At 39.9% G+C, this 27,513-nt stretch overlaps 1 protein-coding gene across 29 annotated transcripts in view; it reads left to right on the plus strand.

The window, feature by feature from the left end:
- OSBPL6 (oxysterol binding protein like 6) overlaps positions 1-27,513 on the plus strand; it is a 217,076-nt gene that overhangs the window by 127,154 nt on the left and 62,409 nt on the right. For all 29 annotated transcript variants that reach the window (XM_045480344.1, XM_045480351.1, XM_045480325.1 and 26 more), the window contains 5 exons: positions 14,329-14,421; positions 22,477-22,599; positions 25,416-25,469; positions 26,776-26,889; positions 27,006-27,176. In XM_045480344.1, coding sequence (XP_045336300.1) covers positions 14,329-14,421; positions 22,477-22,599; positions 25,416-25,469; positions 26,776-26,889; positions 27,006-27,176 — 555 coding nt within the window. The remainder of the gene's footprint in view (positions 1-14,328; positions 14,422-22,476; positions 22,600-25,415; positions 25,470-26,775; positions 26,890-27,005; positions 27,177-27,513) is intronic.

Genomic DNA, 27,513 nt, shown 5'->3' on the forward strand with positions numbered 1-27,513 from the left:
ATTATGCTATGTTCACCAGAAATGTAGCTACCATCTGTCCCCATACATTGCTATTAAAATCATTGACTGTATTCCCTATGCTAGGCCTTTCGTCCCTGTGACTTACTTATTCAACAACTGGAAGCCCATGCTTCCCACTGGCCTTTGCCCATTTTACCCAATGTCCCACCCCACGCTTCTATGGCAGCCATCCGTTTGTTCTCTGTACTTATAATCTCTGATTCTGATTTTTATTTGTTAATTCAGTTGGGGTCTTGAGTTTTTTTGTTTGTTTCTTATGGGTTTTTTTTTTTTTTTTTTAGATTCCACTTATGAGTGAAATCATATGGTATTGGTCTTTCTCTGTCTGGTTTATTTCACTTAGCACAATACCCTCTAGATTCATCCATGTTGTCTCAAATGGCACAGCCTCATGCTTTTTACGGCTGAGTAATATTCCATTGTGTATGTATGTAGGTATGTGTGTCTGTGTATGTATACCACATCTTCCATATCCATTTGTCTATAGATGGACACGGGTTGTTTCCATGCCTTGGCTATGTAAATAATGCTGCATTAAACATAGAGGTGCATATATCTTTTCAAATTATTGTTTTCAATAACTTTTTAAATTTTGTTTTTAAGTTTATTTATTTATTCTAAGCGGGGGGGGGGGGGGGGAGGGGCAGAAAGAGGGAGAAAGAGAATCCCAAGCAGGCTCCATGCTACCAGGGAAGAGCACAACCTGGGGCTCCATCTCACAAACCATGAGATCATGACCTGAGCCAAAACCAGGAGTTGGACACTTAACCAACTGAGCCACCCAGACACCTCCAATAACTTTTTTTTTTTAAAAACAGGAGTTACTATTGCCCAGTCATATTACTTATTTTAAGGTAACATTATATAATAGGCTAAGTTTATGACCAGCTGACTGGATTTTATTTTGTTTGCTTGTTTTGATAATTACTCTTACATTTACAAATTTTAGAGAATTTTTTTTTACAATATATGAGACTGAGACCACCCTGTTGAGACAGTTTCTGTAGTTCTGGGATTAGGCCCAAGGATCTGCATTTTTAAAAGTAAGGCCTCTAGGGGCACCTTAGCGGCTCGGTTGGTTGAGCATCCAACTCTTGATTTCAGCTCAGGTCATGACCCAGGGTCATGGGATCAAGCCCTACATCAGGCTCTGTGCTGGCAGCATGGAGCCCGCTTGGGATTCTCTCTCCCTCTCCCTCTGCCCCTCCCCTGTTCTCTCTCTCTTTCTCTCAAAACATAAAAATAAATAAAAGTGAGGCCTCTGTTTGGAGCCATTGATTATTTTTTATTTGTATCATTAACCGGTCATTTCAGAAAATCAGACACTATTGCTCTAGGAATTTAGGATTTGGAATGCATAATTACCAGATGATAGTGTCTGTTATCAGTGAATTGTTTTAGCTGTACCAGGTTAGACATTGCAAATGCTTAAATGAGTCAGGCTTTTTAATTTAATGGAAAATCAAAGAAAAAAAAGTATTAGCCATTCCTTATAATGATTTAAAGTTCTCCAAACCTCAGAGATCATAAAATAAATAATTTTTAAGGAAAAAATTATATTATGAATAGGTCATAAGAGTCTGGGAGTTAATCTTCTTGCCAGTTTTTATGAAATATATATTTAGTATTGCAGTCGGTCTTAATGAATAGAGAGTGTCAATTACATGGGTGTCTAATGATGTTTCCTACACATCATTAACAACAGTACACCCCCCAGCCAACCATGGCCCCTTCTGTTAATGTCCATGGATGACGAGTGAAAGGTATCCCCAGCAGAGGTTCTGTGGGACTCATGTCACCATGGACTGGCGACATAATCTCCCAGTTCTGGTAGCAGCAGCATATGCTACATGTGCAGCTTTCATTGTAAGTGAAGAAAGTTCCTAAAAAACTAGAAAGTGAAAGTGTTCTTCATCAACGTTTATACTTTATGTATGGGGTTTTCATAACAACATTTCTCCTTAGACAAACAGGCTGATAAAAACATCCCCTAGCATCTACGTGAACTGAATTGGAATGTGTCTCTCCCAACTGAACCTCTGACACATCTTTTTCAAATAGCTTTATTAAATGAAATAACCAAATCACTGCTTTGAAATATAGTATTTCTAGCTGCTGAATATGAAACCTATTTCCATCTTTGAGTTGAAAAAAATAAAATATTACCTCAAACAAAAATATTCTAGTTCTTAGAGGGGAAAAAAAAAATCAAGGCTTCCTGATTTAATACCAAACCTCCAATTTAGCCTTTTTGGGATTCCATTCATCCCATGGAACTTAACTTCGAAGACTTAGGACCAAGGTCAATGGGAAAAAAAATAATTTCTTACGAAAACACTCTGTGAGCAACTTCTGTGATTTAGATGCATTTTGTAAACTGGGTGTTCTGAAAAGTCTAAATATTAGGCAAAGTTCATGAATAAACAAATAGAACAACACCAGCAACAGCTAGTATTTCGTGCATTCTCACTGTGGAAGGTTGGAATGGTCATCACCTTTTTTAGAGACCTAAACTATGGCATAAAGTGGTGAAATGTCTTCCCCACAGCTAATGAGCAGCCTAAGACAGGGTCTGCTCCCTGGAAGCCTGATTCTGGAGCTCCTAAAGTTCTTGACCACACCACTGTTTGCTCTGTTGCAAGGTTTGACAAGCTGAATGTCCAGGAGAAGGGCCTTCTGTTCACTTCTAAGCAAACTCTGTAAGCAGCATTTGTCTATTATGTTGAGTTATGTTCGCCTCCTCATTTTTTCTCTCCGTAGCAACAGTGATTTTTTACATCCTCATTGGCCGAGGAAGCAAGACCAAATGATACATAGACCACTGTATTAATAGTTTTTATCATGACCTACTGTTCTCAAAGGTGAATCACTGTCTTTGTGCTTTCCTGAATTTTCTGTATTTTCACTACACCTATTGCCTTTGGAACGAGAAGTTTTGAGCATTTGTTCATTGAGAACTGTGATTAGCCTTTTCCGTGAAATGAAATGAGCATCCCCATAGTTTTCTTGCTGTGCCCACCCTTTGGAGACCACTGTCACCGTCACCGCTGCTTGATGTTTACAGTGTGTGCCCAGTCCATGTCACAGGTGCTGAAATTGAGATCATTGGAAAGAAATTTGCCACCTGTCATTCAGATGCTCATTATCCACGAGTAATTCAGAACTCGGCATTATTTGAGAATCTGGCCACTGCTTTCCCTGGTGTGTTTGCAGAATCCTTTGATTTTTCTATGACTGTTTTATCAGTTTCTCACTGAAGAAGTGATCTCTTATTACTTGAGCTGGCTGGTTTGGGATAGCATTTTCATAGCAACAAATTTGTCGCCAGACTCAAGATTAACACTGCCTGTTCAGTTCTTAGGCATAACACCAAGTGGAAAGAGCCACAGTATAATCAGTTAGTGAACCCCAGAGGATCTCATTCGTAGGTCACTGAGGGGGCCTGGGAATCTGTCAAATATAGAAGCTTCCCTAGGAGACTTATTTACCCAGATTTGGAAAGCATTGCTCTTACAGAATACATTTATAGGTATTTCTGAAGGACTATAAAAACATCGTCTCAAAGGATCATAAATTCTACAAAAACTGCTTTATTTGATTTTCAGTTTTGACAAGTAGAAAATTTTACCATCCCTTTGCCCAGTAGCCACTAAAAGTGGCTAGGCTCTAAGTAAAATACTGTCACAAAGGTAAAGGAAAGCCCCATGCATGTTGTGTACTTTAAAGTTCCAGACTTCTTGACTTCAAATCCTAATTAAGAGGTGATTTTGTGATAGTGATAATAGCCAGTGTTCATGAGGTTTGAGGGAAATGGACATTCTCGTGCACTACTGCTTAGCATGTTAACGGATTCTACTTTTCTGGAGGGAAATTTTGTAATGCATATCTAAAGACTTTTCAAAGGTCATCCCATAGGACACGGTAACTCAGCTTCTAAGAAATGTATTCCAAGGAAACATCAAAGATACATGTAAAGATTTTTGTGCAAAGATCTTTATCAAAGTATTTTTATACTATTAATATATTAGCAACTGCCTAATGTTAAACAAGAAGTTATTTAAATAACCAATTTTGGGGCGCTTGGGTGGCTCAATTGGTTGAGTGTCTGACTCTTGGTTTTGGCTCGGGTCACAATGTCACTGTTCATAGATGCGAGCCCCACAGTAGACTGCACTGGCAGCATGGAGTCTGCTTGGGATTCTGTCTCTCCCTCTCTCTTCCCTTCCCCACTTGTGCTGCCTCTTTCTCTCTCAAAATAAATAAATAAACTTAAAAAAAAAAAACAAACCTATCTCAGGACGCCAAGATTAAGCAGTGGCTCAATCGGTTAAGCATCTGACTTCGGCTCAGGTCATGATCTCACGGTTTGGGAGTTTGAGCCCCACATTGGGCTCTGTGCACAGCTCAGAGCCTGGAGACTGCTTTGCTTTCTGTGTCTGCCTCTCCTCTTTCCCTGCTCACACTCTGTCTCTCTTTCTCTCTTTCTCTCCCTTTCTCTCAAAAAAAATAAAATAAAATAAACATTAAAAAAAATAACCTATCTCATAGTCATGCAGTGGAATATTGCACAGCTGCTGAAAATGTTTTTTGAAGAATTTTTCATGCTGTGAGAAAAATGTTACATTGTTAATTGAAGAAAACTGGCTATTAAGAATTGGGTGGATATATGAATTGAAAAAAAGCTGAAAGCAAATATACCAAGATATTGAAAGAGGTTATTGCTGGTGTGGTAGTTTTAATTTCTTTTTTCTTTTCTGTTCCCCCCACCACATTTCTGCAATGAATGTTTATTGCTTCTGTAGTAAAAAATATATGTCATATTTTGTGAGTCATTTATTTTGTGAGTTACTGTGCATATGTATGTAGGTTTAAATAGTATTTTGAGTAGAGTAAATATAAGTGTCAGCCATTTTAATAATAAAATTGTAAGCCTTAACTCCAAAAGATTTACAAATAAATGAATATGTAGGATGTGCTATAGGGGAGACTTGGAACAAATTTTTAAAACCATCTTTGAGGTACTGAGCCAGAAGCTGGGCCAGCTTTTCTCCTCTTAGCGACCTGTATTTATCTCGTGCCAACTTAATTTGTTCTTTCATTCAGCAAAGACTTATGGGTACATATAGGCAAATTATAGATATATCTGCTCTGAGTTCACACAGGTGATCACAGCAAATTAACTCTGTCTTAAGTATACATATGTAAATGTTGAATAGATACATATAGGATTTTTTTTTTTTTTTTTTTTTTACTTTTATTGCTAACAAAATCACGTGAGTGATTGTCCTACTAAAATCCTTTGTCTGTTCTGGGCCATTTGAATAGCCTTTTAGAAAATTACAAATTACCTTGACTTTAGTGTTCTTTTCCAGTCACACATAAGTGCTCTCCTGCCTTTTATATTAACTCTTCATGTTCTGGAGACTTTGCTCTTGAAATGACCTAGTACTTGTCTCCATTATTCACCATTTATTTACAATTGCTGCAATGAAGAATGGTCATAGTTGCTGGGGTTTTCGGTGATCTTATTAATGTGTTTGTGAGTATTAGAGTACAGGGGAGTAGCAAACCTGCTCCTAGAAGCAGTAAGTTCTGCTTCTAGTGCTACTTGAAGGCAATCATGGGAATTAAAAAGCTGTTTATTCACATGCCTTTTGCCACTTCATAGTCAAGATTGCTGAAATGCTCTCGGCTATAAATGGGCCACTTGATGGGTCCTGATGGCATTTCTTACAATGCAGTGTTTCCAACAATAGGCCACTTCAATGTGGGGCCAAAGCTGTTGGTTCTTAGCAAGTTTTCATGTTTGTACACACACAGAGTCAAGACTTTGGTGACTGGTACTGCTCCCTTTAGGGTTTTCCAGGTGTGCTGTGTGGAATTTTTCCAGCCACTGTTTCTAAAATTTTCTTTCATTCATTTCAGTGGCGCTTATGTAGAGATTTATTATTAATGCAATTCTTCCATCTTTCAGTGAGAGTAAGACAATTGCTACTATAAAGAAAGTAGTAGGATTACTACATATTCAGTCATGGCCTTATGGCTTTCATGATTTTAATATTTTATGCTATTCCAATAATAATATTTCCTTGAAGGGAGTTATTAAGAAGACAGCGACAAGTTCATATGCCTCTTCTGCTGCGCCATTCAGGGGGGTGCAGGGTGGGCTTGCCATTCAGGGGCTGCAAGATGGGCATCACCATTCAGGAGGGTGCAGGGTGGGCATCACCATTCAGGAGGGTGCAGGGTCGGCATCTCCATTCAGGGGGTGCGGGGTCGCATAGCCATTCACAAGGTTCAGGGTCGGCATCACCGTTCGGGGTGTTATGGGGTCAGCATCCATCTGCTGCTCTTTGTCCTGCTAGCAGGTGTTTAGGGCATCTGTCTCCACTCACTCTGTCAGCTTCCTCAGTAAGTTCTGATGCTCTGTTCGCAAAGTAGTGCCGACTTTGGTTACTAGGTTGACCAGGTAACATGATAATCATGTCAAGTATGGATTCTTCATTTTCACTTAAAAATATATGTTTATTTTGAGAGACAAAGATAGAGAGTGAGCAGAGGAGGGGCAGAGAGAGGGGAGAGAGAGAATCTCAAGCAGGGTCTGCACTGTCAGCACAGAGCCCGACCAGGGCTTGATCTCACAAAAGATGAGATCATGACCTGAATCAAAACCAAGGGTTGGATGCTTAACCAACTGAGCCACCCAGGTGTCCCTGGATTCTTTATTTTCAGATGTCACACCCCAGCGGGGTGTTTGGACACATCCTTCTATAGCAATAAAATCGCACAGAATTCCTAAACGTTTATTCTTACAGCATTACCGCCGAGATGTTAGCTACCATTTATTAAATGCCCATGGTGTGCAAGGCCCTGAGCAGCACTGTGCATACACTGGGTGCCAGCTCTGTGATTTGCAGTGTCTTCTAAGGTAGATGTTACTATCCCCGTTTTATAGATAGAGGACACTGAGGCTGAGAGAGGTTCATGATTTGCCCAAGTCACGTGGTAAATAGCAGTATGAGGGTTGGTATGCTCATCTGTGTGACTTCAAAAATTACATTGTTTTCTCTGCATTGGACACTGGATCTCTGAAGGAAAAGCTAGCTGGCTTGCTCTTAGTTCTTGAGTTGGAAACACCATAAGGCTGTACCATATTCAAGAGTGCTGCAATCCTGTTCTGTTTTACTCATTTCTGCCTCTCTGCTTCCACAAAAGCCTGTGGTAAGAGGATGGCTTTTGATGTGTTCAGTTAGTCTTGAGGGAATACACTGCTTGAAATTACTATCGTTTCTGCCGTTTACCGTCAGCTTTAATTTCAGTAGAAGGCAGTACTTAAAAGCTCGGACGCAGAGTAAAGTCTCCATTCATATTCCAACTCCAACACTTACTGACTCTGTGTCATTAATTTAACCCCTCTGTGCCTCTCCCTGTTCAATCAGCCATAAAATAAATGTCATAGTCATTACTCAAAGGCTTTTTGTGGAAATGGAATGAAATAATCCATGTAAAACCTGGAGACAGGGATATAGAGAACACCAAATATTAACTGTCTCCACCATCGTTGTCATCAGCACTATCACATGAAGGTTACGAGCATCACTGAAATAGTGTTGCTGTGTTAGAATTCAGTGTCACTAGAAGAGACACATGCCTAGCAACCAAAAGCTTGAAGGAGAAAATCCTTTAGAGGTTTAGAAATTATTTTCGGTATTTTTCTTTGAAAATATTTTATATAGTTGATGATTATAAAAATAGCTTAGAGGGGCGCCTGGGTGGCTCAGTCGGTTAAGCGGCCGACTTCGGCTCAGGTCATGATCTCGCGGTCAGTGAGTTCAAGCCCCGCGTCGGGCTCTGTGCTGACAGCTCAGAGCCTGGAGCCTGTTTCAGATTCTGTGTCTCCCTCTCTCTGACCCTCCCCCGTTCATGCTTTGTCTCTCTCTGTCTCAAAAATAAATAAACGTTAAAAAAAAAAATTTAAAAAAAATAGCTTAGATAGGATCATCGGACAATTTCAGCAGAGTTAACATTTAGAGAGAGGTGGGCCAGTTCTCCTTTTTACTCTGCTAAACTTGTATGAAAAGTGAATCTATACAGAAATTTGTAGCCATGGCCTGAAATAGTTATAGCCGTTCCTATATGTCTTTGAAATGAAATGAGTAAACGGACAGACCCAACAAACCAGGAGAGCTGTTCAGATCTTGTGCACTCTCATGTTAGAGTAATGTTCCCCTCTGCAGGAGTTGCACTGGATGAACTTTTACCAAATTAAAGAGCTGTAGTGGCATGTTTGTCCTGGACTCCTGGCTTTAAGTGAAATATACATCAGTTCTCTTTGAGCAGGAGGAATAACGGTTAGCCAAGTAGTACTTCCCACCTTCTCTGCGTGTGCTAATAAGTTCCCTAGAAAACTGACCTGTAACCAAGCTAGGTTCATCACTATCACAAATGTACCACTCTGGTGGGGAATGCTGACTCTAGGGGAGACAATGCCTATGTAGTATATGGGCTAATGGTATATGGGAAATCTCTGTACCTTTCTCTCAGTTTTGCTGTGAACTTTTATAAAACTACTCTAAAAAAAAGTCTTTTAAAAAAAAACCCCACTGACCTGAAAATTAAGTTGTAATTTTAGGATTTGAAAGGAAACTTGACTTTAAAAGAATAATTAACAGGGCGCCTGGGTGCCTCAGTCAGTTGAGCGTCCGACTTCAGCTCAGGTCGTGATCTCACGGTTCGTGAGTTTGAGCCCCGCATCAGGCTCTGTGCTGATGGCTCGGAGCCTGGAGCCTACTTCAGATTCTATGTCTCCCCCTCTCTCTGCCCCTCCACCGCTCACACTCTGACTCTGTCTCTCAAAAATAAATAAGCATTTAAAAAATTTTTTTTAATAAATAAAATTAAATAAATAAAAGATAAATAAATAAATAAATACATACATACATAAAAGGGTTATGTAACCCTTTATTTAAGCTCCTTATCTAATATGTATAACACCTTGACAGTATTTCCACATTACCGTGAAAGAATGTGAAAATAGCCAGCTTGTGAAGAAAAGTACACAAAAGTATATAGCACAAATTATGATCTTAAGGAAAACCTTATGAAACAGATTCGTTTTTGTTACTGAAGATGTTGCTACATTAAATTTTACCAACCGTAGCTTTAAATCGAATAAACAAGAGCCCTGAGGTTAATCCACTGGATGTTTCGATTTTAAAAGTTAAGTTCTTTAAATGTTTTCAAAAGTTCTAGCCTATTGGAGCTGTGATTTTTATAATTCCAAGATGAAGCTAGAAGGCAGTTTTATGCCTAATCATGTGTCAATAATTACTGAGGGACTGTTCTCTACAAATTAATCAGAGAGCACTGAAAAATTCCAGAAATTTCTGACCGGCTACAATTTGCAAGGACTTGTGCCAAGGGTGGGCTGGCAGTAGAGGAGGCAGGATACCAAGATGAATATGAGCTTGTTCCCCCCAATCTAACTAGAGTCCAACACCGAGTATGGTTAAATTTGAAAACTATCTTCTTTTTATCCGCCGATGTTGAAAATGCAGCATTCAAGTATTTAGATAGTTCACTACAAATAATGAAGCGTTGTGTGTGATTATATAACCTCAGGATATGCTTTTGACTTTAAACACCATGAAGGCAATTCTTAAGGTAGTGGATTAATTTTTTATCATGGGACAATAATAAATAATTGGATAGATAGGTGTCTATAGAGACAAAACTCATTTTTATGATACTTTAAATATCCTAAATTGATCTTCTATAGGTCTGTGGCTTGGTTTGGAAATTAGAGGATTTAGTTTCCTTCCTCTGGCTAAATTCCTGAGTTAATCCTTTATTTCCTGCCTGCATAGTTACTAAGGTCAAGTTTTGCTTTCCTTACCATGTTTATTTGACAGGGATGGGGTGGGGGAGGCAATGTATATGTGTTCTATTGCTCAGCAACCTGCAAGGATGAGGGCTGAGGAGGGCTCTTAAAGAGAAGCTCAAGCCAACGATATTTCCCTGGACAATATGAAATAAGTAAAAGCAGTAGCCGCATGGAACAGGGTTAAGGCGCAGGTTTATAAAAATTTGTTCAGCCTTTTTTGGTCTTTGGTATAAGACCTCTCTCTAGAATATAATCATTAGGAGCAATTCTCTTGTCTATTTTGTTCTCCGCCACCCTGTCATCTGCTCCTAGCACAGTACAGGGGCCCAATAACCAATAGGTTATTTGGTGATTAATTGAACCAATGGATGGATGAATGAATTACAGGTACATTTCACCAGCAGACAGAGTTCATTGACACCTATATATCTTTTATGCTCATGGTTGTTTTTTTAGAAAAACCAACTCATGCATTTAAAAAATACTTTCACGGTTTTTTTTTTTTTTAATCTTTATAGAATTTACAATTAGGGAAGGTTTTCTCAGATATATTTGAAGAGTACATGAAACATGATTTGGTTTCCTCTTACCGGTTTATGTGATGTGTCTGGACAGTTTGGGATTGTTAATGAGTAGATTCTTATAATTTAGTTTGAGGTAGATTAAGTAGTTGTAAGTAAATTTTGAAATATTAGTTTTTTTAAAAAATGCTTTTCCTGAAAATAAGCTTTATGAGAAAAAGAATAACTTAGGTGCAAGTCAGAATTCTCCATTTTAATAATCACAAAAGTTTTATAGTATTTTTTCTAGAATAGCAGTTCTCAGGAACCCTTTACCCTCTTTAAAACTAATGAAGACCTCAAAGAGAGTTGTGTATATGTGGATTATGTCTGTCTGTATTTACTGTATTAGAAATTAAAGTGTATAAAAAATTTAATATTTCTTAATATATTTATTTATTTATTTATTTAAAAAAAATTTTTTTTAACGTTTATTTATTTTTGAGACAGAGAGAGACAGAGCATGAACGGGGGAGGGTCAGAGAGAGGGAGACACAGAATCTGAAACAGGCTTCAGACTCTGAGCCGTCAGCACAGAGCCCGACGCGGAGCTCGAACTCACGGACCGCGAGATCATGACCTGAGCCGAAGTCGGCCGCTTAACTGACTGAGCCACCCAGGCGCCCCTTAATATATTTAAAAATAAAATAGACTCACCACATGCTAGCCTAAATAACATTTTTTATTTTAAAAAAGTATTACCGGGGCACCTGGGTGGCCCAGTCAGCTAAGCATCTGACTTCAGCCCAGGTCATGATCTTACAGCTCGTGGATTCAAGCCCCATGTCGGACTCTGTGCTGACAGCTCAGAGCCTGGAGCCTGCTTTGTATTCTGTGTCTTCCTCTCTCTCTGTCCCTCCCCCACTCATGCTCTGTCTCTCTCTCTCAAAAATAAATAAACATCAAAAAAATTTTTTTAACAATATTACCAAAATTAACTTTAGTGAGAATTATAATGTTTTACATTTTTGTAAAAAAAATTTCTGATGTTTGTAGAAAACAACTAGATTCTCAGTCGGCTTCTGTTTAATATGTTATAATACCACATGTTATGTATCCTCCAAAAACCTCCACTGTACATTAATGAGGGAATGAGAATTAAAAAGGCAAGTAACTTCTTGGCTTTATTATAAAAGGAGTTTTCACCTCTCAGACCCCCTGAAAGAGCCTTAGGGACTCCCAGGTTCATGGACTACCTTTTGATAAATCAGTGCTCCAGAAGCTAAGGGGTAAAGTGATGAGCAGCAAAGGAATGGGAGGTTTGACCTTTTCTGTATTTCTCTGTTGTGTTTGAATCTTTTGTAATGAGCGTATATTAGTTTTGTCATTTTAAAACATAAAAATCAAATGAAAGTTGGGAGGAGGACATTACCTCCCAGAAGAAGGTAATAACATTCTTGGGGTTGTTTTGTTTTGTTTTGGCGGGGAGCAGGGGGCGGGGGGGGGGTGGGGAAGGACAGGGAGAGAGAGGATCCCAAGCAGGCTCCATGATCAGTGCTGAGCACAATGTGGGGCTCAATCCCATGACCCTGAGATCATGACCTGAGCTGAAATCAAGAGTCAGATGCTCAACCAGCTGAGTCACCCAAGCGCCCCATACCATTCTTGTTTCAACAGCAACAAAATTCTCATTTTAGTTTCTAATTATATGCTCTCAGAATACATCTAAAATTTAAATTTAGCTGATATGTTTTGAATAGGATCCTATCCAAAATATCAATATGCAAGTCCTGAGTCTTTTGCTCCCTTTTTGTCTAAGATCTGAACACACACCACCAGCTTTTCACTCCATAAGATGCCTTTGCTTTTGACTATCTCACAAAAGGCACTGACACAAATATGGATACTGAGCTACATTCATCATTTTTCTCTGCTCATTCAGATAAATCCAAAAATGGGAAGAACAGAGTCCCAGCTAATGCTTAGGTTGTCCTTGGACACTATAGGTGTCAGATTAGGAATTCTTGCTGCCCAACTTTATATTTGGCCCCAAAATATCTGTTCTTTTCTTATTTCTTATATTTCCTCAAAATTGGAGAAATGGGGAACAGTTCATAAACTTTTCACTGTAATTATTCTTTGTTTTTTTTTTAATTTTTTAATATTTATTTATTTTTGAGAGACAGAGCATGGGTGGGGGAGGGGCAGAGAGGGAAGGAGACAGAATCTGAAGCAGGCTCCATACTCTGAGCTGTCAGCACAGAGCCCCAGGTGGGGCTCGAACCCATGAACCATGAGATCATGACACTTAACAGACTGAGCCACCCAGGTGCCCCAATTATTCTCTAATAAATGATTTTAAAAATGCATTTGGGGAGGATTTCAAAATCTGTAATCAGACACTTTATTCTCAAGGTAATAGAAATAACCAAAAGCTTGGAAACTTACCAAGAAATTAGAATAATTTGGCTCAGGTTGGAGCGTAATTTTTTCTTGAAAAAGCAAATATTAACCTAATAATTTTCCAGTGAGATATCAAAAAACAGAGGCCTCAATAAGCAAATAAAATACTGACCTCATTTATTGAAATAGTGAAATGTTCCCACTAGAGTAAAAAAGTTACTTTTCATTTTCAGCCTACACCTAAATATTAATTCATTTGAGTTATTTCTTTGATGTCTTTCAGGTTTATTCCCCCATAGAAAATACTTTTTCCCAAATACACAAGTTGTATCTACTTACTGCATTAAAAAATAAGAAAAAATTAAAAATACCTATAATTCTATCCCCTTTGTGCAGCTGCTGTGAACATTAGGGAACATGTTTTGATTATATGTATAGTATCATATTCTACATACTCTCGATAGCCTGATTTTTCAGTTGACAGAACATCAGGGGTATTTTTTCCATATCAGTAGATATAGATCCACATTGTCATTTTCGATCACTGCATGCAGTTGCCTTATAAGTCTCATATGTGTTAGATGTTTTTTACTATAGTAAAATAATAGTAAACTGTCTGTCCTTGTATCTTTGTATAGCAAATCTGATTCCTTCAGGGTAAAGATTTAGCTATGGGATTGCTAGGTCAATGAGGCATGTTCTTCTTTTTCCAAAGAGTGGTTTTTTTTTGTTTTGTTTTGTTTTTTTTAAATAAAATGGCTCCTCTTTAGAAAGATCACACCCGATTTATACTCCCTTTCTCCCATCTGATCTATTCTTGAATCTAATGGTTTTAAAAAAAAATCATTATTTGGTTTTCATTTCTTTGAATACTTCTGAGGTTGAGGTTGAACATCTTTTCAAATGTCCTGCATGAGTTGCCTGTTAATGTTCTTTGCTATTTTTCTGTTGGAAAGTCACTGATCTGTGAGTCCTTTTTGTAGTCTATAATACACATCTACTGTTTTGTATTTGATGAATCATTTTCTTCTCTGCTCATTTAAGAATTTTTGTAAGATACTACGATTACAATGATTTCATAAGGATTATAAGAAACTCTAGAGACTAAGTGGTATTAAGGCTCTGGGATTTTTGATGTAGACCTTCCCTTTTGTCTGTTGCCCTCAGAGAGACGTAAGCAGATATTTTTATGTAAGGCTAATTGTCTAAGTGGTGGATATACATTCTCGTAAAGTAATAAATATGTTGAGGCATGCTCTGTGGTTTTTTAAATGTGTGCAATCTCTGACTTTTTCTCAAAGACAAACCAGCTGTTGTAGAGCATATCTGGAAGAGGGGAAAACAAAATCCCGTGCTGGCATTTTTCTGACTGTTGCTGCTGCCTTTGGTCTCCTCAGGAACTTGCCATCGTTACCATGGCTCACTGTGTTTACTGTAGTTCACTGTGTGACCTCGCCCCCGTGTCCATCCATGTGGAAAATGGGCTGTCTCACCCTGGGATGTATTTCCATTTATTTTCAGAGTATCCACGTCTTGGAGAGGACTGCTTCCTCCAGCACCGAACCCTCTGTAAGTCGGCAGTTGCTAGAACCGGAGCCTGTCCCCCTCTCCAAGGTCAGTGGTGGAATGTGGTGCTTTCTCAGACGGCTTGATGCCTGCTGTGGGCCAGCTGGATCGTAAACAGCCCTTACACCTGACTCCCCTGAGGTAGCTGTGATACCTGTTGTAGCACTGTGCTACCACGTCTTTCTGCCTCCAGTATGTAAGGTTTCTCTGCCCTGTGTAAGGGAGGAATAGATGAAAGTATATTTTGCTGCAATTTGCAAGGTTACAAAGACCCAAAATACTCTGGAGTTTAAAGGAAGAGAAAGTATTATCGTTCCCCTGTTGGAGACATGAGCAGATATTTCTATGCCAAGCTAATAGGGAGAAAAAAATCACTGGGTCCAACAGAAAAAAATTAAAAATAAAAAATAACACCACCACCACCAGCAACAACACCTGTTACCATCATGGCCCCTGCACTGTGCACCAGGCATTGTGCCAGGTGCTTAAATATATTATCCCATTTAATATAACCCTTGCAAACAGCTCCATGCAGTGGAGGTATTTATTACATTTACAAATATGGAAACCAAGAATTAGTAACTTGCTCAATGTCTGAAAAAGCTAGCAGAAAGTAGAAAAAGTAGCAGAGCAGGGATTCAGACTTAGACCATTTCAGTGCTAGGCCACCTGCAGATAAAATAGTACCTACCTGAGGGGCTGTTGGACGTGAGGGTTCCATCCTTCTCCTTATATCTGGCCTGCCTTGCAGTGAGCTCTTGAAAGAACACTGCAGATTATTAAGAGCTCTTCCATTTAATGGAAGCCAGCATTCCCTCCCTTCAGCCTTGTCTTTCATGGACTAGGGAAACATCTAAATTTATTTATGTCTAAAATACAAAATCCTAAAGAAAAGCTGGGGAGATGCCATCCTGCTCACCCCTACCTCCTGCTCGACTCCTGCGATCTTCAGTGGGCTCCCTGTCTTATGGAGAAACTCAGCAAATAGACTGCATGGGGATTTTGAGTTCAGATATAAAAATAGCACTTTATTTCCCCCAAACGACTTTGAAATATGTTGAACTGATTTTTCTTTGCTTTCCCTGTGTTAAACAGAATCCTTTAAGGAAAGAACACTTTCCTACCCTAGTGGTATGGAAAATATGTGCTTGTACTCTTCATATTTAGAAGATATTACAAGCTATGAAGTTTGTGTTATTGGACAGGAGTAGACTGCTAATCTAAGGAAAGGGGGTTACTAAACTTAAAAAATAATTTAGAGAGAAATAGAAAGGAATCTGATTTCTATTTGAATGGCAAACAGAGAATGGTGACTTGGTAAATACAACTGGTAATCTCTTTGAAAATATCAGCTCTCTCTTACAGGCAGCTAACAGAGAGAGAGAATAAATAAATCCTGGGGCCATGGGAACAGCAGCTAACATTTATTGGGCATCTACTTTGTCTCAGACATTGGATCAGTACATATAGTCTCTCACATAATCTGCCTACTGGATGAGGTGACTATTGACGTTCTTCTCATTTTACTGATGAGGAAACTGAGACTTGGCGCCTAAGTAAGCTAGTTGTCTGGAGTCAGATAGGTGGTGTGTGACAGAGACCAGAATGGTGAGAGATACACAGTGAAAAGAGAATGACACACAGAAACGGCAAGGAGAATTGCTGGGCTGAAAACCACAAATAAGGAGGAACTTCCTGGTCGGTGAACATGGGGAGGCACTGGAGGATTGGCACCCCTGCGGAGGGCATGGAACTTCCTCACCCTTTCCCCGTACCTTGTCCTCCGCATCCCTTCCACCTGGCTGTTCCTGAGTTGTATCCTTTTACAATAAACTGGCGATCTAGTAAGTATAATAATTAATAATAGTAATAATAAGCAAACGCACACAAGACTTGCTTGGGTCCTTCGTCCCCCACCAACTGCATCTCGAACCTCCATGGCATCTCACTTTACACTCCAGCTACATCCACCTGCACACAGTTCCCTACACTGGCCATGCTCTTTCTCTCCTCCACTGCTGCATGTCTGCTCCTTCTGGAGTGCCCTAGCTGAAACCCCTACTCTTCTAAGTCAGGCCCACAGGAATCCTTCTTCAGATGCTGTTTATCACCTCCCTACCCCAATGCACCCTCGGCCCCAGCCTGTCCCTGCACTTACCACATCTGTTACTTTATTTTACATCCTTTCTTACATCGGGTCCTCTAGAAGGAAGACCTGAGACTGTGCTTAGGGTGTTTGTGGCTCATTATGGGAGAGCCCTCAGGAGAAAGGGTAAGAGAAGAGGTTAGGACAGTGCGGTGCTGGCAAGAAGTGATTTTGGCCGGAGTCTACCTTCAGCCTGACTCCACGGTGAGCCCTGGGCATGAATTGTATCACAGTGTTGCTGTGATTCTGAGGCAGGGATTTTTGTTCCGTCAGCTGTTGGTATTCTTGTGTCCTTCAGCAGTTGAGAGTCTTGAGGGAAGGAGATGCTGAGGTGTAGATGCCACAGCCATGGAGGAGAGAGATTCATGCCCAGGCTCTATGGCCCCAGCTTCAGTAAAAGGCAGTTCACAGTAGAAGGAGGGAGCCTCTACCGCTGGGGCGTGGATCCACTGGGCTCTTACAGGCATCTAGGTAGGGCACCAACTGTATCCACTTCCCATTACTCTGCCACGCTGTTACCCTCTTGGATCTTGCTGTAGGACTACACTGTTGTTGTGTTTTGTATTAATACCACATTGCTCAGGGCTTCATGAAATCAGAGGGTCCCATCCATTCCAGATACCAGAGCATCTCACCATCCCTTTGAGAAGAGATGGACTTCCTGGGCCCTGGTTGACGGTAGAAGAACATTGTTTGAAGTACACATTGTCCTGTCTCAGGATTTGTCGAAATTCTTAGTTTGGTTGATGTAGCACCCCACCCCCATCCCCAACACTCAGGCCTCTGGAGTATACCCTTGAGAAAGGAAGTGTCTCAAATGAACAGATGAGGGCTGTTAGTAGGTTACTTTCTGATTTTAGTTGTTGTTATTAGATTAAAAGTATATTTTAAATTTCTGTAATAGCAAAAATGTTTGTGTATCTGACTCAAGTCCCAATATGATCACATAAGGGCTTTTGACTGTTTCCATTACAAGTGTACTACAAAAATTGGAGACTTTTAAACAGAAAATTAATATCCATTGAAATTACAAAAAATCCTTCAATTTTCAGAAAGTAATTTTAAGTTCCTTAAGATAGACCTAGTCTACTAAGCATAGAGGTGGGTCCTATTAAGTGCTGTGATGGGCTGTTTTCATTTCTTACACATCTTATTTGTAACATTGTCATCTGCAGTTATAATTGAAATAGGGAGGATGTTGTTTGCTCTGGATTTACCTTTTTGCCTCTTTGTCAGTTGGACAGCTTATTTAACTATAAGAACTGTATTGGGATTCTTTTCAATTTCTTTGGGTTTAGTAATATTGAATCAGAGCAAATAGAGTTATTTGTTTGGAGCTACTGCATTTATGTTTAAGAAATACATTTTAACCTTTTGCCTTTTCTGTCTTATCCCTTTATTTCCCTCCTCTGTAGTTAAACTAAGAAAAATACTACTGTGATAGAAATCAGTAGCCAGGGCGCCTGGGTGGCGCAGTCGGTTAAGCGTCCGACTTCAGCCAGGTCACAATCTCGCGGTCCGTGAGTTCGAGCCCCGCGTCAGGCTCTGGGCTGATGGCTCAGAGCCTGGAGCCTGTTTCCGATTCTGTGTCTCCCTCTCTCTCTGCCCCTCCCCCGTTCATGCTCTGTCTCTCTCTGTCCTAAAAATAAATAAACGTTGAAAAAAAAAAAATTAAAAAAAAAAAAAAAAAAAGAAATCAGTAGCCATTGTGCCACAGGAACAAGCTGGTATTATGGTCTGAGTTTAATTAGAAAAAAAAAAATCCAAAAAGCATTGTACTTATTATTAAATGTTTCCATTTTTACAAGTTATCCAGAGTATTCTTCATCACATGTATATGTATTTACTTATGTATACATGTATACATATATACATATACATATGTATATATATATACACACACGTGCACCATACAGATCATATATGTATATATACACACAGGCCACACATAATGGCCACACATACATATATAATGTATATATATATATACACCCACATACCACACATCATATATATGTATGTGTACACACACACACACACACACACACACAGAATAGATGAAAGATGAACACTAGCCTTCAAATGAGAACTAGTTGAAAATAAAAATGTTAGTCTAGAGATGCTATACATGGATAGGGCTACTAAAAATAGAAATGTCATTAAATACAGCTGATATCTAAGAACAGAGAAAGCTCTAATGAATATATTTATACATATACAGAGAGTTATTCTTTAATTATGTGATTATATCAAACTTTTAAAAAGAAATCAGTAAAAATCCATCATTTTTATGAAATTTTTTGTCTACTTTCTTTGGTGAAAGTAGAACCTAGTATCTTCTCTGATGATTGCAACATTATTCCTAAGCAATGCTCACTTGTTGAGGTGCAATTCAGTATTTTATTTTATTTTATTATTATTTTAATGTTTATTTATTTTTGAGAGACAGAGAGACAGAACACGAGCGGGGGGGGGGGGGGGTGCAGAGAGAGAGGGAGACAGAGAATCCGAAACAGGCTCCAGGCTCTGAGCTCTGAGGCCCAAGGTGGGGCTCAAACCCACGAACTGCAAGATCAGGACCTGAGCTGAAGTCAGACGCCTAACGGCTGAGCCACCCAGGCGCCCTCCAGCTCAGTATTTTAAAATGGGAATACCAGAGCACCCCACTTTGTGCTCCAGATGATAATGCCACCTGTACTGGTATTGTCCAAAAAACATGGTATACAGCCTGAAACTGTCTCATCAGAAACATTTTTTAAAAAAATTACTGCATTTGGGTGTTGTGTATAAGTGATAAATCACAAAATTCTACTGAAACTAATGTTACACTATATATATTAACTAATTGGAATTTAAGTAAAAACTTTAAATATATATATCAAAAAATATTACTGTATCTAATTAACAGTTTTGACCAGCTCAACCACATGTCTTAACAGTATTATCTTTATATCACCTCACGCCAGTCAGAGTGGCCAAAATGAACAAATCAGGAGACTATAGATGCTGGAGAGGATGTGGAGAAACAGGAACCCTCTTGCACTGTTGGTGGGAATGCAAACTGGTGCAGCTGCTCTGGAAAACAGTGTGGATGTTCCTCAAAAAATTAAAAACAGTCCTACCCTATGACCCAGCAGGAGCACTGCTAGGAATTTACACAAGGGATACAGGAGTACTGATGCATAGGGGCACTTGTACCCCAATGTTTATAGCAGCACTTTCAACAATAACCAAATGATGGAAAGAGCCTAAATGTCCATCAACTGATGAATGGATAAAGAAATTGTGGTTTATATACACAATGGAGTACTACGTGGCCATGAGAAAGAATGAAATATGGCCTTTTGTAGCAACGTGGATGGAACTGGAGAGTGTTATGCTAAGTGAAATAAGCCATACAGAGAAAGACAGATACCATATGTTTTCACTCTTATGTGGATCCTGAGAAACTTAACAGGAACCCATGGGGGAGGGGAAGGAAAAAAAAAAAAAAAGAGGTTAGAGTGGGAGAGAGCCAAAGCATAAGGACTCTTAAAAACTGAGAACAAACTGAAGGCTTATGGTGGGTGGGAGGGAGGGGAGGGTGGGTGATGGGTATTGAGGAGGGCACCTGTTGGGATGAGCACTGGGTGTTGTATGGAAACCAATTTGACAATAAATTTCATATATTTAAAAAATAAATAAACAGTATTATCTTTAAATAGAATATTATTTCTTGGGGGCATCTGGGTGGCTCAGGCGGTTAAGTGTCCAACTCTTTTTTTAATCTTTATTTTTGAGAGAGAGAGAGAGAGACAGAGTGCAAGCAGGGGAGGAACAGAGAGAGAGGGAGACACCGAATCTGAAACAGGATTTTTTTTTTAATTTAATGGGACACTAGCAGTTACTGTAAAGGGTTCTTAATGTTGCTACATGAGTATTAGTAGGTATGTTTTTGTAAGGTAAATAGTTCATTCAGTGGGGACCCCTCAGGGATGACCAAGTAGATAAAGAAATGACACTGGTCTCAGATTGGTTTTCCTTGTGGAGTAGGGGACATTTACAGTTGCATTTGGGAGGACAGAGGCATGATGTTGGCTTAGAGGGCTTTTGATAAGCCAGGAGTGTCTCCTAGGCTTAGCGATGCTAGAATGAAGCAATGTTCAGCTGCATCTCCTAGAAATATAACTTACTGTGAAAAAACACACCCCATTTATACATGCTTGGACTTAAACATAGATTTGACTTGGCCATAGGGCAACCAGCTTCTGGGATGGAAGGAGGGAAAAAGGAAAAGAGGAATGGATGATAAAATGCTAGCCTCTCCCTTCTCGTCCCCAGGGCCAATGTTCGTAACCAATCGTGGCACCTTTGCCTCTGGGCCTTGTCAGAGCCTCCCAGTCCTTCAGCAGGGGCGGCCACCACCTAGACATTTGTGCCAGCAAGTCCAAGATGGAACTCATCAGTTCCTGTTGGAGTCTTGTTGTGTGATTGAAGGATGATTCCTGATAGAATATATGTCTTCAGAAGACAGTTTCCTGAGTCCGTTTGGGATGGGGCATTCTGCAGAGATGCCTGCCCTGATCTGTGGGCTCGCCCCGCTTTCTGAAGCTGAGGCAGTGGAGCAGGTTACACCGAGAGATTGTGCTTCCCTGCGCCGGGGGCAGGATCATAGCAGTCGTGAATGGGACATGATGTTTGCTCCTGCCTCTACTGCTTGCTTTGTGACCCATGCCTGAGATCTTGAATGGGAGTCTTTGCCAGGTCAGTGGTTACTTCAGGGCGGCGTAGGCCCGTAGGAACCGCCCGGTCCAGGGATTTGAAAACCCAGGATGTCGCTAAGGGTTGGGTATCTAACACGGAAGCAGGCCTGAGGGGGGCTGTGACGAACTGAACATGTCTGGACACCCATCCCTCAGGGCAGACCCAGTGCTGCCAGATCTGATAGACTTTAGCAAAACACTCAAAATTCAGATTTTTTATACCTGAAATCGTCTGACTTTTAAATGTTGACAGCTCAAGGGGTGCCTGGGTGGCGCAGTCGGTTAAGCGTCCGACTTCAGCCAGGTCACGATCTCGCGGTCCGTGAGTTCGAGCCCCGCGTCAGGCTCTGGGCTGATGGCTCGGAGCCTGGAGCCTGTTTCCGATTCTGTGTCTCCCTCTCTCTCTGCCCCTCCCCCGTTCATGCTCTGTCTCTCTCTGTCCCAAAAATAAATAAACGTTGAAAAAAAAAATTTTTTTAAAATGTTGACAGCTCATTAAAAAATTTAGACATCATAGACAAGACAAAACGTGTCTTATGAAAGAGGAAACCATGATTTGGCCTGTTTTTAACAGAGGAGGGTGATAGCATAGCCTCTAAAATCCCAGATTTCTGGCTTTCAAGTCTGGTGCTCTTTACATGGGCGCCCAAGGGTGAGTGTTTCTCAGGATGTGTGTCTCTGAAAGCATGGACTTCTGAGTGTCCTGTGGCAGGCAGAGCATTTCACGAGCCCTCTGAAATACGTGCAGCCCGTAGCACTGCTTTTAGCTGGGTAGGTGATGGGCCACTCAGACCACTGCAGCCTTTCCATTTTATACAGGAGCCCAGGTCTCCACACTAATTGAACATTTATCATCAAAACAGCCTTACTTTAAAACGTTAAAGTGCCTTTGTGCCCAGAGATGAACTGTCTGGAAAAATGCATTTTAAATCTTCTGAGTACATGCAATCAAAACTCCATTCTGCTCCAGCCCCCAGCCCCCAGCCCCCAACCTGTCTCTGATGGACCTGCATGCATCCAGGTCTAGTGAAAACTCATTTTAACTTCACTTATAATTGCGTCGCTGTGTCTGATGTTAGAATTTGCTTCAGAATGTGGTTCAGATTTCCGGTGTGTCCAGTGTTGTTGCAAAAGCAGCTTCTACTTAAGAGTCTGCTTTGACTGTGTCATCAAACACCGAGAAATACGTGATTTGTTTTTCTTCTTTTCTCTCAGGAAGCTGACAGCTGGGAAATTATAGAAGGGCTGAAAATAGGCCAAACCAATGTCCAGAGACCAGACAAACATGAAGGCTTTATGCTGAAGAAAAGAAAATGGCCTTTAAAAGGCTGGCACAAGGTACCATTTTCATCATATTCATCTCCAGACCTTCGTCGTCAATAGAGAAGATCTTATTTGGTGTCATTAGGTGGGAAACGAAGAGAATGGTTGTATGTGTAAAACTAATTTTCAAAGCCTTTTTTGTTTAACCGTGTGGGCTACAACCTATTATACCCATTTAAATCTGAGATACATAATATCTGTATGCAGGGAAAAAATATTTTACATTATATTTAAAATCCAGTTTGTACATGTTGTCTATTCTACTTTTTCATTTAAAAAATAATATGAATATAGAAAAATAATAACATGAATGTATGCTTATTAAATATTCTCTGAAATAAGATGTTTTTATTTTTATTTTTTTTTTTCAACGTTTATTTATTTTTTGGGACAGAGAGAGACAGAGCATGAACGGGGGAGGGGCAGAGAGAGAGGGAGACACAGAATCGGAAACAGGCTCCAGGCTCTGAGCCATCAGCCCAGAGCCCGACGCGGGGCTCGAACTCACGGACCGCGAGATCGTGACCTGGCTGAAGTCGGACGCCTAACCGACTGCGCCACCCAGGCGCCCCTGAAATAAGATGTTTTTAAATGCATGCATATGTTCTGTTCCATTGGATGGATTTATGTATATATCGCACCATTATTGAACCAATTCCCTATTGCTGCACATGTAGGATATATCTAACTTATTTACTATAATGCTGTTGTGATGAACATCCTTATACACAAATTTCCATTTAAGTCCTTGGAATAAAGTCCTGGAATTACTGTTACCAGTGCAAACTAAAGATGGAAAATCACAGAAGTCTGTTTACTGCTCTTAAAAGTATGTGATTTATTCCTCTCTCCCCTACTTCTGCATCCTTTCTCCATCTTCCAGTTTTAATTATGGAGAAAATATTTTGTACTACACCAATGCAGTTATCTAAGTAACAAGAATCCTGTGAGGCTAAGAAGGAGAAAATTATCCTCCATTTTCAATATAAGGCCTTCAACAGACCACCAGTACCTTCTCTGAAATCACTGGAAGAACAGGTTCATGTACTTGCCGCACCTGCTGATGGATTTCATCTCAGAGCAGATGGATCTGTTGGCCCAAATGACTGGCTGGTGACTCTCCAGTGGCCCAAAACAGGGATGTTATGGATTATAGCATCTTTTGCAAACGCATTTTTTGCGATTTAAGGGGAAAGACTTAAAAATTAACCGACGGCAAATGCCCTACTTCCCAGTCTCTGTGCGTGAAATAAAAATAGCTCAAAGAGGCTTCTGACTAATGTTCCTTTCAGAAGCCTTCTCAGTCTCCCCTGAACCCATAATATTATCCCAATACCAAAATTTCTGTCCACCCTTGTTCTTCCTTGGATTTTGGCCAGCTGGCCGTACTGCTTCCTAGAATCACCTTTTGCTTTTCATTCTGGCTTCACCACTTTGCAATTCCTCGAATCACTGGCCTTGCTAATCTCTTCCCCCATGATCACACAGTAGGTTATCCCTGCTAACATTCTTTGATAGGTAGAAATGGAAAAGTAGAGAAAAGAAGTCAAAGAAACCAATGTTACATGAATCACTAACTTTAATTTTAGCATTCTCAGGTCCACATCTCCGTGGTTCAACAGCCATTCTTTCTAGGCCATACCTTTGAGCATTTTTCTATATCAGTAGTAGGAGGTTCTCAACTTGGATTGCCTTTTCTCCTGGTCTCTAGCACCATCAGATATTTAGTTAAGCATCAACATATGTCATTGCCCGTGTCTTGGGTGATTGAGTAATCAAGTGTTTTTCAACTGTGGGGATGCTTTCTTCTGGTGCTTTCTTATTGCCCCCCCAGTACCTGTGTCAAAAGGGTTTTCATGGCTTTCTGTGAGTTCTGTGCAGAGTATCCCTGGGCTTGACCACCTGCTACCTCAGCAGCTAAGTGGTCCCAAATCACATAAAACCTTCCCAGCAGAGTAATTTTCCAGCCATAGAAAGACTCCTTGCACTTTTAGAGACCATAGGAGGGCACTGGACCCGTTGTTTGAGTGGGTCCTGAGAATTGTTTGTTCCCTTGTGAATTGCCCATGGAAAGGAAACCAGCAGAGTCTTCCTGAGTGTTTGTGGAGCAATAATGGCTAGATTCGTTTGGAGTGGACCAGGAGCTTCTTGAAGGAGACAAAAATTGCCAAAAATCTCTCTCTCTGTCTCTTTTTTTTTTTTTTTAACCCTTAATGTAATTCAGAAGTATTTTTAATCTCTTTTAGTGAAATGCAAGCATTTTGCTAAGTGGAGATAACAAATATATTGCTAAAGCTCCTTCTTAAATGTTCCAGATAATTTATTACTCCTAGATCTAGTTCACTGGCTTCTGTAACAGACTTGAGCATTTTCACGAATTTTCCATGGTATCCAGGGAAATGTAGTTTACATCCAGAGTGAACAATTCCCTGTAGAGAAGCTCCTTACAGAATCACTGTGATCTAAACTGAGTTATTCTCATTTCTCACTTTCAAAGACACCCTGATGTGGTTCATTCAGAAAGTCTTGGCTGTGGGTCCTGAGACTCCATCCCCCAGGCCCACTCCCTTCAAGGAAAAGCATGGCGAGAGATTCGCTCTCCATCAGATTGTGTGTAAAAGAACCCCTAGTAAGCTAATAGTATGGAATTCAAACTCAGATTTCCTTACCATTTAATGTGACTGACTATGGCCAGGTACACTGATTTCATATAAGTTAAAATGATCAAACATACTGATAACTAAATGCCAAGCAACGTTAGACCCATGCTTGTGAATGTTTTATAGAATTCAAAATGTAGACGGTAACTGGGCGTTGTTTGGTTCTTGCAGCGGTTTTTTGTCCTGGATAATGGCATGTTAAAGTATTCCAAGGCACCCCTCGATGTAAGTAGCACACAGGACATGTTTCAAAGATTGTTTTAAAGTGAGTAAACACCACAGTTGTGTAAGCCTTGTGACATAGCTACCAGCTTTGTGCTCTTCTGTGCCTGTAAGATTTAATAAGTTACCGTGCTCACTTCGGCAGCACATATATTAATAAGTTACCAAACTTCCATGTCCCATGGAAGATGTGTTTCATGCTTATGCTCAAGCTAGCATAAAAATCTCAGATGGGAGCATGAAGATTTAATTTAACAATTGTGATGTGTGTTTTTCAAAACAGAAGGTTACACCTAAAAGTGATACACTAATAAAAATCACCCCTTCTGTCTTGGAGAGAAAACCCAAATAGACATTTTTTTTCTTATGCATCTCCCAATGAACTATGCTTTATGTGCTTTTTTTGAGATTTAAAGCAACCTTTGTTCTTGTCTATATCCTTTTAAAACCTATCTTATGAACTTCGTTTGTGTTTCATGCATCCTTTTATCTTGGGAATCCCAACTCAGTAAAATTATTACAAATTACTTTTCTTTAATATAAGAAGTAGTTGTTTGCATGTAAAACGGGAAAATGCCATCCTTCTTATCATTGTGGTGTAGGGGAAATAACAGAGGGCTCAGATTTCAGTTTTGTCCCCGTCTCTTTCACTGAATCAGCTGTGTGTCCTTGATCGGACAAAGGCAGCCAAGAGGGAGCCCTGGCTGCTCTGTGCTCTCAGTCTCAGCTGCCTGGTTCTGCCTCAGCAGCTGTCTTCTAGTTGATTACTTGGGGATGTTCTGAGTTGTGGGTCAAAGATTGACCATGGTTATTTTAGGAACCACTAAGCCTATCTTTTTTGGGATATAAGCTTTGCAATCTAGAATTATGAAGATTAGCATTATACGTTGTGCTAGAGACAGGACTAAGAAATGAGTAGTCTTAGGTGCCTGGCTGGCTCAATTTGAAGGGCATGCAACTCTTGATCTCAGGTCATGAGTTCAAACCCTCGCTGGGTGTAGAGATTACTAAAAACAAATAAACTAAAAAAAAAAAAAAAAAAAAAAAAAAAAGAAAGAAAAAAGAAAAGAAAAGAAAGATAAATGAATAGTCTTGTTTATTGAAATTGGTGTGAAGAAGTCACAGAAACTTCACCTGTCCTCAGATTAAGGACCTTAACCTCAGAACCTTAACCATTTTTCTTTGTGTAAAGAAGGTGTGGTATTCCCTTTCCCAAAGATAAATTAAAGATTACATTAAGCTCATTTCAGTGCAGAAACACATCAAATCATATATCCTTCTAGCCTATTTACTAGTCTTCTGACTTCAGATTCAAAAGGGGAAGGTCCATGGAAGCATTGATGTTGGACTCTCGGTCATGTCAATTAAAAAGAAAGCTCGGAGAATAGACCTTGACACAGAAGAGCATATCTACCATTTGAAGGTAAAGTCACTTCTCAATAGTTTTTCTGCCTTTATCAGGGGAATTCACTTGCCTGTGCCAGTGGTAAACAAGAGATTGGTTTCACCATTACCATCTCCTCTTGTTCATTGTTTTAGGTGAAATCCCAGGACTGGTTTGATGCATGGGTCTCCAAATTGCGCCATCATCGATTGTATCGGCAGAATGAAATTGTCAGATCACCAAGAGATGCTAGTTTTCACATATTTCCTTCAACCTCCACAGCTGAATCCTCACCAGCTGCTAATGTTTCTGTTGTGGATGGAAAGGTATGACTCTGTTATATAAAAATCAGCCCAGAAATTGCTTGGAAAATTATGTAGGCACATAACTGAGTATCATTTGACAAACCAGGAAGAGAAGATTTATTTTGTAAACTAACCCTCAAGACAACAGTGACATTTGGCATCAGAGTTAATCACAAGTATAGGTTAGGTAGAATGTGGATCACCAAGAGAATTAATAATTACTTTTCCTTTCTATGAATGGACCATATCCTAATTTTATATGGCTTTGTAGGGATATTAGGGAGTAGAGTGAACATTTGGCTAATCAGCCGCTAGAAATTGATATTTTCCTGGGTGGTAATAAGAAGACCACAAAGTT

This window comes from Leopardus geoffroyi, chromosome C1, assembly GCF_018350155.1.
Source record: "Leopardus geoffroyi isolate Oge1 chromosome C1, O.geoffroyi_Oge1_pat1.0, whole genome shotgun sequence".
Lineage (NCBI taxonomy): Eukaryota > Metazoa > Chordata > Mammalia > Carnivora > Felidae > Leopardus > Leopardus geoffroyi.